General features: G+C 43.4%; 1 protein-coding gene across 1 annotated transcript; it reads right to left on the bottom strand.

The window, feature by feature from the left end:
- Positions 1–2,517: 2,517 nt before the first annotated feature.
- On the bottom strand, positions 2,518–9,436 carry si:ch211-132p1.2 (F2R like thrombin or trypsin receptor 3). Its single transcript, XM_018737198.2, is given in 3 exon segments — positions 2,518–3,076; positions 3,078–4,093; positions 9,276–9,436. Coding segments are annotated over 3 exon segments (1,185 nt in total). The 5' UTR covers positions 9,382–9,436; the 3' UTR covers positions 2,518–3,013.
- Between the last annotated feature and the right edge of the window lie 5,800 nt (positions 9,437–15,236).

Here is a 15,236-nt window from a genome sequence, read left to right as displayed (position 1 = left end):
GCAACCTCACCCATCCAGCTCCCCGCTCACTGACAGCTCCCGAGTTCACGTCTTCCTGATGTCATTCTGACCAGCGCCTCATTAACAGGTCACATTTTTCACTTAGCTTCTCCTTCTCTGGTCCCAAACATGGCTACATCAAATCTACCAATATGTCCAGTTTTCATGATCTCTCACAAATCAAAAATACACCAAAAATAATTTACCTCCCTCCCAGACCGGAGACCATTACAGCTCCTGCTATTTGTTTTGGTTTGTCATTCTCTGTGAGCTCTGTGAAAACCTGGTATCATGGAAACCACCTGTTCCAATAACCCGTCCTGTAAATAAAGTTGTCAATACATCAGTGACAGGGGGGTGCGGTGGCGCAGCGGGTTTGGCGGGTCTGGGGTTCGAGCTCCGCTTAGGGTGCCTTGCGGTGGACTGGCGTCCCGTCCTGGGTGTGTCCCCTCCCCCTTTCGGCCTTGCGCCCTGTGTTGCCAGGTAGGCTCCAGCTCACCGCAGCCCCGCTCAGGACAAGCGGTTGTAGCAATTGCAAAAAAAAATAAAAAAAATACATCAGCGTGTTTATTTGGTCAAAGCGCATGCTTATCTACGCCACTTCTCCCTTTAGAAAAAAAAACTAGCTAGGCTGCTGTTTGAGATTTAAACCTCCATACCTGATATCTTGCTCTAATGTTTTTTTCCTTAATTGTACATGTCCAGCCAGAGGCTCCATGTTCTTATACATCCACAGCTTTCGCTCTTTGTCTCACCTCCTGACCTCTAACTCCCTCTCCCTCTGAGCTATTTCCCTACATGATTTCCTGATATTTTCTCTTTCTCATCCTTCTTAGTCACCATATCCGGCACAGCTATCCAAGGTGACTTAGAGGGCTCATAATTTTCCTTAATTTATGTGAGCTTAGTTCTCCTGCCGGGCCTCGGTAACCACCTGCTGCTTCTGAAGAACACTGTCAAACCTTGTCAAATGGAGCCACCGCTACGCGCACAGCGAAGGCGAGTAAGGCGCTCCAATAGGACTGAGGCAGACGTACGTTGATATTCAGACGGCGCCACGAGTTATTCTCAACGTGCACCACGAGGCGAGACACTAAAGTATGAGTCAGATGTGTAAGCACAGCGGAGGCCCGCTGACAGACGAACTGAACTTATAATCAGAATCAAACTGTCAAAGCTCCAAGGTACTGCGGGTGAATTTCTTCAGTAACTATCTGCTCGTATAAAAATAGATAAAAGCGTTTTTCACGGAGCAATATTCACACTTTCTGAGCGACTGAGGCATAAATAGCTAGCGTGTGCTCTACCACGGATATAAAGAGCTCCGATCAGCAACTTCTGCTTTCAGCATTTCGTGATTTTGCCTCTAACTTTTTTTCGTACGTTATGGATTTGCTTTAAAAAAGAGACGCAAATTGAGAACAAAAATCTATTAACTGTTCTGTTATATATCTATTTAGTTATAACTAAAAGCAAATCTCATCCCATTTACATCTGATTTTCGAGGACATTTTTTTGCTTTGCTCAGCATTTTTAGCTTTGCGAATGTGTTATATCAGTCGCTGTCTGTGCTGTTACCAACACTATAGTGACCGTGCTTTTTCCTGTCTTGTACACAGCAAGGCCATTATCTGAAACTTTTCTATTCTAGCTTAATTTAGATGCTACTGTGCAAAACTCCACCCGTCCTTGTACCGTCTGTCTGCGTCTTCCTGGTCCAAGTTTCATATTGTAACCAGTTCCATATGATAGCAGACAGTTCCCAGATATTACTGTTGTTTGCTGCTGTCGATTTGCACATGACGAGTATAGTTTTTGAACATCTGATGTTACATATGAGGCTTCATTCAATTTAAATAAAAAATATGTCGTTCCTAAAATTTTTACCTTGGCATCAGCACAAATGACAAAACACAGCAGACCTAGGTCAACCTAGGTGCTGCGAAGGAGTGGAATTCCATCCAGGGCACACCCTACTTTGCCTTGCATCCCAGGCTTCCAGGATAGGCTCCAGATCACTATGACCCTGACTTTGACAAGCACTTAAGATGATTGAGTGAGTGAGTGAGTCAGTGAGTGACATCATTGTCAAATCTGGGTTAATTTAATTGTTGTTACCACAATAGGGAAGACCTCATCTTGCTTTTCCTGGAGCTGCATTTGAATGTACAGATCCAATTTTAGATAAATTGCAATCAATATTTACTCCTATGTCCAAAATGCACAATTTCTCATTTAATAAGAAAGCATGTCTTTAATACATATGTAACAATCTGTAAGTAGACAAGGCTATCTTAGATCCAGAAAGACTTTGTACATATGCAATTAGTTGTAATATCTTTGAAAAATTGATAAAAACAGGAGTCAGTCATAATAATTAAAAGCTGTTTATCTATCCGTATGATTTTTTTTCTAAGTGGCAAACGAATATTAACTAGGGTTTATTATGCATGTGCAAGTCAGAATGAAAAACGTCGTCACGATGGGAAAGAATCAGAAGTTTAGATCACAGGCATCTTTAACTTCTTCGTTTATTTGTTTAGTTGCTTTGGAAACAGCAGCAGAAAGACACCGTTTAGATCACTGTTTAGAAATAACAAATAGAGAAGAGAGACTCCATGCCCTTCTGATCTGGGTGTGAGACATAGAGTTGAACCTTGCGGTTTCTGTCACATTTCCCATACTTGGTACCAGCCATGTGTGGTGTATTTTATATTGAGCAAGAACAATGTCTTGACTTCTGCCTTAAATCAGAACGGCATGTGAAATCTAAATGTCCCACTAACTGCCCTCACTTTTGTAATGCAAAGTATGAATTGATATATTGAAACACTCCTGATGTGCACTTGGTACTACTTCCCAGTCAATTCTTCCAATTCACAATTATTCCAGTAATCTAAATTGCTATTTACACAGACTTACACAACTCAAAAAGCATCTTTGAAATTAAAAACATTCAATACTGCATTAAAATGGGATACCCCCACAAGCACAGTCAGGGATTGGGTGACCATCAAGGATGCACTGTTCTTCCACTGGCCGTCTCTTCCACTGTCCTCTGGTCTCTGTAGGACTTAAGACAGCAAGGTGCTTCTGGATGGGCCACTGCCTGATGAGCTGGTGACCGGTTTGCTGGATGACTGCTTGTCCCCAGCACCACGACAACAAAGTACTCTCCGCACTTTGGCCCTGAAGTCATCAGACACGTAGTAGTACATGAAGGGGTCAACACAGGGGCCAAAGCAGCTGATGGCCAGGCTGATCATGTAGGGTAGATAGAGTGCTTGCTCACCACCATCTGCATACACATCTGAATAGTGCAGGAGGAGGAGGAGATTGCTGGGAAGGAAGCAGACGAGAAAGGCCACTAGAACAAGGGCAGTGAGGCATGCAGCGTGGGCATAGCGTCGCCCACTGGCCAGCAGGGTGCACAATACAGCACCGTGGCAGTACAAGATCACCAGCAGAGGGATCAGAAAGCAGAGGCCAAAGAGACTGGCAAAGTAAGGGAAGAAGAAGGACGTCTGCTCCTTTATGGGTAGAGTATCATGGCAGGTGGTGATCGGTGGGTCATCCAGCCTGTAGGACTGATGAGAGAGAAGCAGGGGCAGCATGGCAGCAAAGACCACGATCCACACAGCCAAGCTCATAAGCAGTGAGGTGTGGCGGCTGCGCAGGCTCCTGGCACCAAAAGGGTGTACCAACGCCACGTAGCGGTCGGTGCTGACCAGCATAAGACACAACACAGACCCATACATGCTGCCATAGAGCAGCGCCATGACCAGGCGACACATCACCTCACCAAATGTCCAGTTACTGCCAGCGAAGTGGTAGGCAGCACGGAAGGGCAGAACCAGCAGCAACAGCAGGTCTGCTACCGTCAGGTTGATGAGCAGGGTGGTGGAGGGCAGCTTCTGCGTGTGGAATACAAGCACCCATAGTGCTAGCAGGTTGGCCGGGAGCCCCACCAGGAAGGCCACCACATACATGAGGGGCACCAGCAGTACATTGGAGGCTGCTTTGATTGCCTTTGTCTGCTGATTCCCCAGCACTGTCTTGTTGCACTTCATCTGCGGGACAAAGCTCCGCGGGGCTGAGGACCAGAAGCGTGCAGTGAGTCTGCGCATTTACCACAACAAAAAAGTTTATTTATACCAACATGAATAATATTAAATACATAATTAGAATGAAAAGACATTTACATGTCCAGTATATGGCATTTATAGTGGAAAATATACCATGTTACTGCATTTTTATAGCCCCGTAATTATTATGGCATATGTATTTTACAGTCTGTGTTACACATGTCAAAATTTGACAACAGTTAAATAAATTATGAAAGTTGACATGGTATGATAACTTCCCTCATATCACAAAAGGTCATTTTACAAGAATTGTGACTAATGAGAAAATGTCATTTGTACCATAAAATTCGCACAACAAACTAGAAACTGACACTTACAAGAACATTTTGTTTCAAAATGCACATCCTGGTGGTGTGAAGTACCCCAGTCACACACACGTCCCAATCACACACATTCATTCACTCACACACACTCACACTACCAGCAAGTTAGAGTAACTAGCTCGTGTGAAACACATCTTTGAACACAAACCAGCAAAAACAACACAGGGAGAATACTCAAACTCTGCACAGACCAAACTGGATTGAAGCCTATGTTTAAAGTCATATTACTGGAGCTGCGAGGTACCGGCACTACCTGCTACACTTCCATGCTAGACAAGAACAAAAAAAATACAAATAAATGAATTTAGAAGAAAATAGTAACATAATTAATGATAAAGGGGGTAGAAAAAAGGAGCATGCGAATTTGTTATATAAAAGTGATTTTGAACATGTGGGTCTTAAGCCTGGATTTAAATGTGTCCAGAGCAGTTCTGACATTTGTTTCTTGAATTTGATTTTCTCCATTTTCAAAAGATAAGGCAGACATTTTGTATGTTTGGTTGAAAATGGATCAAACTTTTTCATTAATTAACAGTAATGAAAACTCACACAGAGGGGGGCGCAGTGGCACAGTGGGTTGGACTGGGTCCTGCTCTCCGGTGGGTCTGAGGTTCGAGTCACGCTTGGGGTGTCTTGCAATGGACTGGTGTCCTGTCCTGAGTGTGTCCCCTCCTCCTCCAGGCTTGCGCCCTTTGTTGCCGGGTTAGGCTCCGGCTCCCCGCGACCCCGTATAGGACAAGCGGTTCAGACAATGTGTGTGTGTGTGTGTGTGTGAAATACACACACTGACTGAAACCACTTGTCCCAAGTAGGGTCATAGTGAACCGGAGCCTAACCCGGCAACACAGGGCGCAAGGCTGGAGGAGGAGGGGACACACCCAGGACAGGACACCAGTCCATTGCAGGGCACCCCAAGCAGGACTCAAACCCTAGACCCACCAGAGAGCAGGCACAGGCCCAACCTGCTACACCACCACATCCCTACTGTAATGAAAACTTTTAATGATAATTCTCTTTACAAATAGATCTACTGAAATGTGTTACACTCATTATTAGCAATAAGGCTGGATATTTAATGTTTGAATGGTGACTGGCATAATACTTTCATCACTGAATGGCCAAAAAAATCAACGTGCTGGATCAGTAGACTTAGACACTGACAATACTAGAAAAGTGTTTGCTTTAGTATGGCAGCGGCTTGCACCAATAAAAACTCACTCTGTGTGAAATGGCTTTACTACTGTTTGATTTTGATTACATTCAAGTTTTCTGAACAAATTTTATTTATTCAAGCGTTTAATACTTTTTCCAAAGTGACATTACTGTCTACATTGTTTCAAGGTTGGAATACTAAGCTCCATACAAATTTTTATGCAGTTATACATCAGGAGAAGTTTTACTGGACCAATGGTGCCTTGTTGTTGTGCCAGTAAGTACCGTGTTCAGGGTTACTACAGCAGGGCCATAGATTCAAACCTGGGTCCTCTGACTGCAATAGATGTGTGGTGACCATAAATACTGTAAATTCAGTTGAATCACATGATAATACAGCTATAGACAGATACACATGAGAACACTCCTCACCTAAATAAAACTGGCACGTCCACGCCCGCACCACAATCAACAGCATCTGACGCAGCTCAAGCACCAGACGATAATCAAAGCACTCTCCTTTAAAAGACCCACCTTAGCCCCTTCACGCTTGCAGAATCTCACTGAGACAACCATCCCTTTTGCACCTATGTCCCGGTCTCCTTCATTCCTAACTCCTATTCTTCGGTCCCCAGCTTCTGACCATTGGCCTCATCCCCTGGCTATGTCCATGGATCCTCGCTCCCACTCTGACCGCCGATCGCCCAACTCTTTGCCCGTCTCCGACAACAAGAACTCGCCTGACCCCTTAGTTCCTGACAAACAATCCTGGACTTGGGACCCAGCCGTCCCCTCATCCTCGGTTCTGCGTGACAAAAATACAAAAAAATAAGTAATTTTTCAGAGCAGAGTCAGTATGTCATTTACTGTGACTTATACAAGCATGGATTTCAGAAAAGCTTACATTAATGATTGTGGTCCTTGGCCAAAAAAATTCTACACTTTTGTATTACGCAGTATACTGCCCCCAGTTGTTTTATTCCCTCAGATCTTGTTTTGCAAATCTCATCCTTATGTCTGCAATATGGTTTCTCATTACATTAATGTGATAGAGAAACAATGTAGACACATGAATAGACACAGACCCATTAATTTATTTTCAGTCAGCTGAAGTCACCGTGTTCTACAGCCAATCTCAGGTAGCATAAAGCTGAAGTCAGGGAACACCCTGGACATGACTGTGATCCAGCACAGTCAGCCACACAGTGAGCAAAGTTAAGAGTCAACAATTAAACTACATGGCCTGTCTGTGGATTGTATGAGGAACCTGGAGTAAAACTGTGAACATGGAGCCTGGTCCAAAACCTAAGGGTTTAAGACCCTGGTTATTGCCTAAAAATGCATCAGTAGAACTGCTCCCAGCTATTTACAAGACTTGATCAACCGCTACACCCCAACCAGACCGCTTTGCTCTTCTACTTCTGCTCGCTTGGTGGTCCCACACATGAAAGGTAAAGCACGGAGGCTCTCGGTTCTGACTCCGTTGTGGTGGGACGACCTCCCCCCTCACTCAGAACTGCTCAAACTCTGTGCACATTTAAAAAGGGTCTAAAAACTCACCTCTTCCGGGCTCACTTCGCCCATGAGCTCTTGAACTCAGGTAAGGTGTAAAGATTCATGCACAATAACTTCGTGATCATGCCCAGATAAGCCTTTACGCAGCTACTCCTGCAATGTACGTAAATGTCCGTGTATTTTAAAAAAAAATAGTAGGAAGGTGAATTGTCGATTTTTGAAATTTTACGCAGCTACTCGTGTGAGTGCATATGGTGGAAAGAAACTAACTGCACTTAACAATCACGTCTGCAACTGTGTCTCTCTTCCTCCTAATGTAATGCACAAATTGTATTTTCTCTGAGATGTACATCACTTTGGAGAAAAGCGTCTGTTAAATGAATAAATTTAAATGTAAATGTGGGGCAGAAAGGGGGCGCGGGGGCGCAGTGGCGCAGTGGGTTGGACCAGGTCCTGCTCTCCAGTGGGTCTGGGGTTCGAGTCCCACTTGGGGTGCCTTGCGACGGACTGGCGTCCCGTCCTGGGTGTGTCCCCTTCCCCTCCGGCCTTACACCCTGTGTTGCCGGGTAGGTTCCGGTTCCCCGCGACCCTGTATGGGACAAGCGGTTTCGAAAATGTGCGTGCGTGCATGTGTGTGTGGGGCAGAACCGTGCGCATTCCAAGATGAGGACCGAGACAAACCCACAACACACAGATCTCCGACTGAGAACGGTCATCTAGCTTTGCATGTTTCGTTGTCCAAAGATTGACAATCTTTGCATGCTCACTGAAATAGCAAACCGTCTTACATTCTTTCTCATTTGCTTTCAAATGCATCCGCTATGCGGAGCACATTTGTTACCAATCTGACTCGGAATGTGCTCCACCCCTGCTTTCAACTCCCCATGTGCAGACTGCTCTGTGAAAACCAGAACACTGAAGCATGTCCATTATATCTAATTACACAGAGAGGGTTCCCACACACTTGCTAGTTAACATACACATTGCTGATTACATAAGGATTCTTTGTAGCCATGCATAAGCACACTTTTCTAATCCCGGAGCAAACATCTCTTAAAATGCATGTCACTTTGAAAAAAAAAAGGATGCCTTGAGATATACCAATTAACTGAAAAACAAAGACACACATTAACACATGAATTATTGTAGTTATCTGGATTATGCTTTTTGTTTCTTTTTCTTTTTAATCATTTCATTGAGTAACATTTCATTTCTTTTTTTCCCCCAGTGGATCCTGTGAAATTCATTGACTAAATTCTTTCTTTGATTAACAGTTCCCGAATTTTTTTTCTGTTTGGCATATAGCGTCCTCTTCTCAACAACAACAGCTTTCAAGGGATCTTTGATGGAAGTGGTGGATGAAAGAAAAGAACAGCAAAGAGCAGGAACACTTTTAGTGCTGATGCCTTACGAGATCATATTATTATTATTTTGCTCCTCGTTGCTGAAAATCATAACATTTTGGTGTAAAGGATATGATTACCAGTGCTTATATCTGAGTACATTCACTGAAAAATAATGAGGGGTATAATTCCTCAGCATCAAAACATTTATAAATGGATTGTGCTTCATGAATTAAAAGATTTCACTTGAGCGTGTTGATTATATCAGTATAAATGGGACAGCTGGTAGCATATTGGTTAGAGCAGCTGCTTTGGACCCGAAGGCCACAGGTTTGAATTGTACCTCTAGTTGTAGTACCTCTAAGCACCGGACTTATCCTACATTGCTCCAGTAAAAATTACCCAGCTTAACTTTAAGTAGCTTAACATTGTACGTCACCTTGGATAAAAGCATCAGCTAAATGAATTAATGTAAATCCCTGGGGAGAAAGTTGTTGAATCTGGTGCACACACTTCGCTAAAATGTCATTAAGATTTTTTTGTACTAGAATGCCTCAGTAAAGTCAGACTACCCCCCTGACATTGTCATTTACTGAAAATCATAACGAGCGCAGAAATTACGTTACCCTTTCGTCAATAACGTCGGAAAAAAATTGTGCGCTCACAGACGCACTCGTACATATTTGTAGACCTTAAATCGCGCTTAAACGGTTTTGTGACACACTAAAATCCACACAGTGTCTCATCAAGCCACACAGCAGAACAGGCACAAGGGAATAGAAAGAAAGACGACTCACCAGACTTCTGTTCAGGGCAGTTCTCTGTTGCTGTTTTGTGGTTCTGAGCTCCCGAGCCCCCCAGGAGCCAGCAGACAGCCAGCATCAGCCAAAAGGATGTGGCCATGGAGCAGGGAAGCTGTATTCTCAACACTCTCTTGGGTTCTGGCTCCTGCTCACACTCAGAGGGACAGGAAATGAGGCGAACCAGACACCCGTGAATTTCAGAGCCACAATGGGTTTGTCCCTGTCCAAGTCACCACCCTTTCTGACACACTCACATCTTCCACACAGACGTACTGTCGATTTACACACACATACAGTCAGACCACTTCAGCAGACACCCACTGGTTGTGGGTTTTAGATGGTTGCGCTGAGTTGGTGTGGCTGCTGTACTGCGAAGGGGAGATGACATCTGGGTAGTTGATTACGGCTAAACTGGGCAGAAAAAGGGGATAAGACGGTGGAGCTGAAAATGACACACATTTTGGGTAATAAACGCAGCTTTTCACTTTAGAATGTGATTAGTAGAGCCGAATGCTATAAACCTGTCATTTAAGCATCAGCTTCCTCTCATGAGAAAAGCCTGGAATTATAGAGTCCCACATCTCACCCTTGTTGTTTGTACACTTCCCTCCCCTGCTGCACCCTCACATCCCTAGGAGGCAGGATAAGCACATTTCCTGTTTCGTTACTGTAAGCGAGTGTCTGAAAAGAGCCTGGAGGAACTGTTCAGCTCTGAGACTGGTCAAAGGAGGAAGAGGACGCTGTGTCTTTTTGTCACAAAGCACCAAACAGCTACACTGCAATAAAGCAGTACATATGTTTTATATATAATATACATACACGTGTCTGTAAATAGCCACGCTAACAATTTTAAACACACATCAGCTTGGTTTTCACGTCTGCTTTGAGACTGAGTTGAACACACACACACATTTTCTGAACCGCTTGTCCCATACGGGGTCACGGGGAACCGGAGCCTACCCGGCAACACAGGGCGTAAGGCCGGAGGGGAAGGGGACACACCCAGGACGGGACGCAGTCCGTCGCAAGGCACCCCAAGCGGGACTCGAACCCCAGACCCACCGGAGAGCAGGACTGTGGTCCAACCCACTGCGCCACTGCGCCACCGCACCCCCTACTGAGTTGAACAGTTTGCACTAAATATAACCACATGTAGATTAGAGATTAATCTGCCATCAGTCATGTGTTACTGTTTTCTTCATGCTCGCATCTTTGGTGGTATTGTTTGCACTAAAGATGGACGCTGGCCTTGAGCCACAGTTGGGCAGTTTGAACCTGGCTACAGCACTGAAACTGACTTGAACAGGTTGTGTTGAACGTAACACACGGCACCACTGCTCTGTCTGGCAGTATGGCAACCATGCTGAAGGACTTCACTGGACGTGTGTAAACGCGTGAAGTGTAAAATGAAAGATGTGCTCTCCCTGTTGAGTGAAGGTGGTAAATAATTACTGAGGTGACACGGTCGAGCAAATCTTCAGTCCTCGATACTGTTAGCGCTGTCTCGTCACCTCCATCCCTCCTTAGAGACATTAGCTGCTCTTGACATAAGTGAATCACTAAACTGCCCTCTCCAACAGTCTGTGCAACTGCTTTGACTAACTTTGCAGGAAATTCTGGCTGATGAGATGATAAAGGGGCGAAGGTTGCAGGTCCCAGAAGACTATCAACGAGTCACATCTTTGACCAGCACAGAGCGTAGCATCCTCTGCAAAAACAGCCAACGGTGATAAGAAACCAATAGACACAGAGCAAAGCAGTGTTCCTCTTATCATCATCCATTGTTTTCATATCTGCAGATATAAACAGATATTTAATTTTATAAAGTTTCCCATATTTTATGATGTTTAGCCAGTTACCCCACGGAATACCTTGTGCGAAGCACTTCCCCATAACAGTAAGTTTTAACACATCACAAATGACAGATTTGCACCTGTGTTTGTCAGGGTTTATAAACAGACCGCTGTCCTCAAATTCCTCTGAGCCTTTGTTCTGCTGTGGTTGGCATCCACTCATAATTTCAGATGCCATCATGCGGGTGACCTTGCGCTGGATATTGTGTCCCAACACATCCTGCACCACCTTGCTTTACTTATCATCTCACTTCAGCCCAGTCCTACCTCTCCTGTTTTTGAATATGCTTGCCTGCTTATTGATTCACTAACTTATTTTTCTTATTATTTCACTTCACAATAATTTCCAAAATTAACAAACTGTTCCTATTATTTTCCAAAAGTAAAAAAATTCTACTCATTTATGTTTGGTTACTTAGTGTATATGTATGTACATATGCGTCACATATGTGTGTCTCTTTGTATCTTGTATAATGTATGCTGCTACAACCAAAGTACTTCTAAGTTTAATAAAGTTTTATTCATGCGTTCATACCATCTTTAATACAGCTTTCTCATATGATATGTTAAGAAAACACCCCAGAACAGATGTTTACATGACAGGAATGATCATGCATAAACACAGAAGTTCTGAGAAAGCAACCAGTTTATCTGCATCTACAGCTGAAATATACTATGAAAAAGTGGTAGACGAGTGGGAGCTTTTGTTCTGAAAACAATTACCACTTACACAAGCATTGTGAGTGATGTAAAAGAGTAAATACATCGCATTTTAAATTTCTTAAGAAATGTGGGAATCTTATCCTCATTTAAATGAGTAGGTTAAGGTGACAATATTTAACAAATAATACTGGATTTTTTTTAAAATCTAATATTTAAAATGTCAAATTTGCACAATGCATAAAGGTTCTCTTGGATGCACAGTTTCCTCCAAGTTGCGCAAAATATTTCAGATGGGTTTAAATCTGGACTTGGCCACTCCAGAAACTTCACTTTGTTTTTTAAGCCATTCAGCTGTCGATTTGCTCAAGTGTTTTGGATCATTTCTCTGCCGCAAGACCCCATTTTGATTCAGCTTCAGTTTTAAGGCCAACAGCACACATTCTGATCCACTGTTCTTTGGTACGTCGTGGAACTCGTACTTGACTCGGTTGTACCGACTTGCCCCGGCCTTGAAGCAGCAAAGTAGCCCCAAACCACAGTCCTCGCGCCAAGATTATTTTCTAGACTATAGTAGGTGTGAAGAGCAAAAACAGAATTTGCGCCATCTGTTCAGAGGTGCCATAAGTTCTTTTTTAGAGAGCGCACGCTTCTTTCTTTCTTCCTTTCCATGAAGACCCAGACAGTATGTCCGGTTTCATTCTGACTGCGCACTGACGCTCGGCGACAGTCCGACATTCACTACAGCGAGAGATGCTTCTAGACCCTTCGATGTTACCCTGCCTGCGGTTTTTGGAGTCGTGAAACATGCCTGGAACATCTTTTTGGTCTGCGTGTGGCCTGAATCTGGTGGAACGGGCGTTGCTGTCGAATCTCGTTCACTAAAAAGCTCCAGTGTTATTTGTTACTTGCAACACGCCAGTGTTTCGTTTATTTAAAATTTCACTCTAGACTGTAAAATGCTTTTAAGACTTTCCCTGTAAGAATTCTTCCGGGATGCGTGTCGACTTAAAGCTCAATGGCATCTTTTCGAAAAATCACGTAACATCATATCACCACTAGAGGACCTCCCCCGACTTGGGAAAACAGAAAACGTTTCAGCGGCGTCACTGGGGGGGCGCGGACCGCACCGAGTGACACTTTTAGAGTGGGTGACACCCAAATGACTGTTTATAAAATTTTTGCGCAGCGTTTCGGCAGAAATTTCTTATTTTTAGGAAAAAAAAATATCGCTGTAGTTAGTTATAAGAACAAAATCATTTTTCGAGAGACCAGCTTACATGTATCAATATAGCTACAAGGCTAAAGCTCTGCGCTCCTTTACTTTTTTACCCTTCTAATGCCCTCCGGGCACAGCTGTCATTGTTACCCAATTACAATGACGCTCCGAATCACGTGGTTTCGTCTGCATGCGCTACAAGCGAGCGCTGCTGCGTTTGTTGTTGCGGGTTAGTCGCTGATTCTGTCAGCTTTTCTCGTGTTTTAGCTACTGTGTTGTGGTAATTAGTCTTTACGAACCTATGTCAATAACGTTAAAATTAACATAATTTTAATGTAGTTCTTAAACGTTTTTACTTCGAATTCTATTGTTTTCTTCCTGCTAGTTTCCACATCGACGATAGTAGTGCGTATCTCATAACGGTCTAATTTTAATTTTGCTCGTTTTTTATGTCACTGCTACTGCCGTTGCATTCAGCTAAATACGGTGATTACGATTTACGAGTAACTTTAGTACAAAAACCATTACTTAGGATTCTGCATGGTCTGATATTATCAGTGATACGGGAGAGGAGGTCCATGCCATGGGGGGTGGCAGCAACTCCAGTGACGTCACTGGTCGCTGTTCCTTGTCTTAACTTGAGAATGTACTCGAAGCAAAAAAACAACATAAAAAAGCTTCAGTCATTGGACAAATACATCTGTGATAAAAAGATTGTTAAAGATTTGGATTTATCTCTGAATAGCTCCTAGAATGTGATTTGATCATGCATCTACACACCTTGCTTGCTTGGAAAAAAATAACAGAAAAACCTAACTACATGTAATGTGGAGTTCCTAATAATGATTAATATTTTTCTGTGAGATGTATGTTGCTTTGGAGAAGAGTGTGTGCTAAATACGCACACACACATACATCATCTGAAACTGGAGGGGACACACCCAGGACGGCACCCCAAGCAGGACTCGAACCTCAGACCCACTGGAGAGCAGGACCCAATCAAACCCACTGCGCCCCCCCACTCTAAATGTACATGTAAAATGTAAATGAGTATGACTACACTTTGCTTTCACAAAAGCTTCAGCCTTTCTTGAATGCGTTCATACATGTCCTGAACTGTGTGTAGTGGGATATTGCGCCATTCTTTAAGATGAAGAGCTTCCAGTACTTTGAGGACTGAAGAAGGTGGAAATGTGCTTCAAACTCCGCATCACTGAACATCCTGTAACGTTTCAGTGATGTTTCGCATCGAGTGATTGAGGAGGCCGTGAAAGGTGTTTGACTTCATCTTGGTGTGAATGAGGGCATTGTTATACTGGAATATGGGAATACCACGAGGGAGCAGTGTTTGTGCCATAGAGTGCACCTGGTCCTGTAAAATGGTCTCATATTTCTTGGCTCTTATACAATCAGGCAAAGCAATCATGGGACACAATGATTCCCGTGACATGGCTACCCATACCGTTACGGATCCCCCACCAAGTGTAAACCGTTGAGAACAGACATTCTGGGTTGATGGAATCCTTTGGCTTTCTCCAAACATAATTCAGTTCGGTGACAGAAATAGGTGAAAGATGGCTCCGACTGTTTCCCATTGCTCAGGGGTCCAGGTTTTGTGCTTCTTAAACCATGTTATGTGTATGTGTGCCTGGCCTTGGATACAATCGGTTCCCAAATGACAGCCCTGCCATAAATTTTAGCTACGTGATGCTCGTAATGTAGATTTCTTGTTGAGACTGGTCACAGAGGTTCAATTCTGTGGTAGATTTTTGAGGCTGTACTTTTGTGCATTTAGCAGCTATCCTCTTAAGTGTACTTCTGTGTCAGTGAACTTCAACTTGTGACCAACTGTTTCTCCTTGCCAATGCATTTGGTCCATGTTTTGCATCTGCTGTGCTTGTTTATGAAACTGTACCCCTTGACACATGAAGTAATTTAGCAGTATTTGTGACCGATACACATGTACTTTGTACACCAACAAATTGGCCTCCTTGGAACTCTTTTTGTTACTTTGAAAACTCATAAATCCTAGTGCTGTGACTCACGTTTCCAGCTGTGTTTCAAATTGTGATTTATTTCAAAATTAAACTCCTTTTTCATGTGACATTTCTGTCATTTTATCACCATGCCATAAGTCAGAAAAATATACAAGTACATTGTATATTTTTACTGAAAAAATGGTTTAAAATATTAAGATCATTGACTGAAAAAGTATGTGACCCC

This window comes from Scleropages formosus, chromosome 13, assembly GCF_900964775.1.
Source record: "Scleropages formosus chromosome 13, fSclFor1.1, whole genome shotgun sequence".
NCBI lineage: Eukaryota > Metazoa > Chordata > Actinopteri > Osteoglossiformes > Osteoglossidae > Scleropages > Scleropages formosus.
Note: the sequence above shows the minus strand (reverse complement) of the source record. Positions and strands in the feature narration are given on the sequence as shown.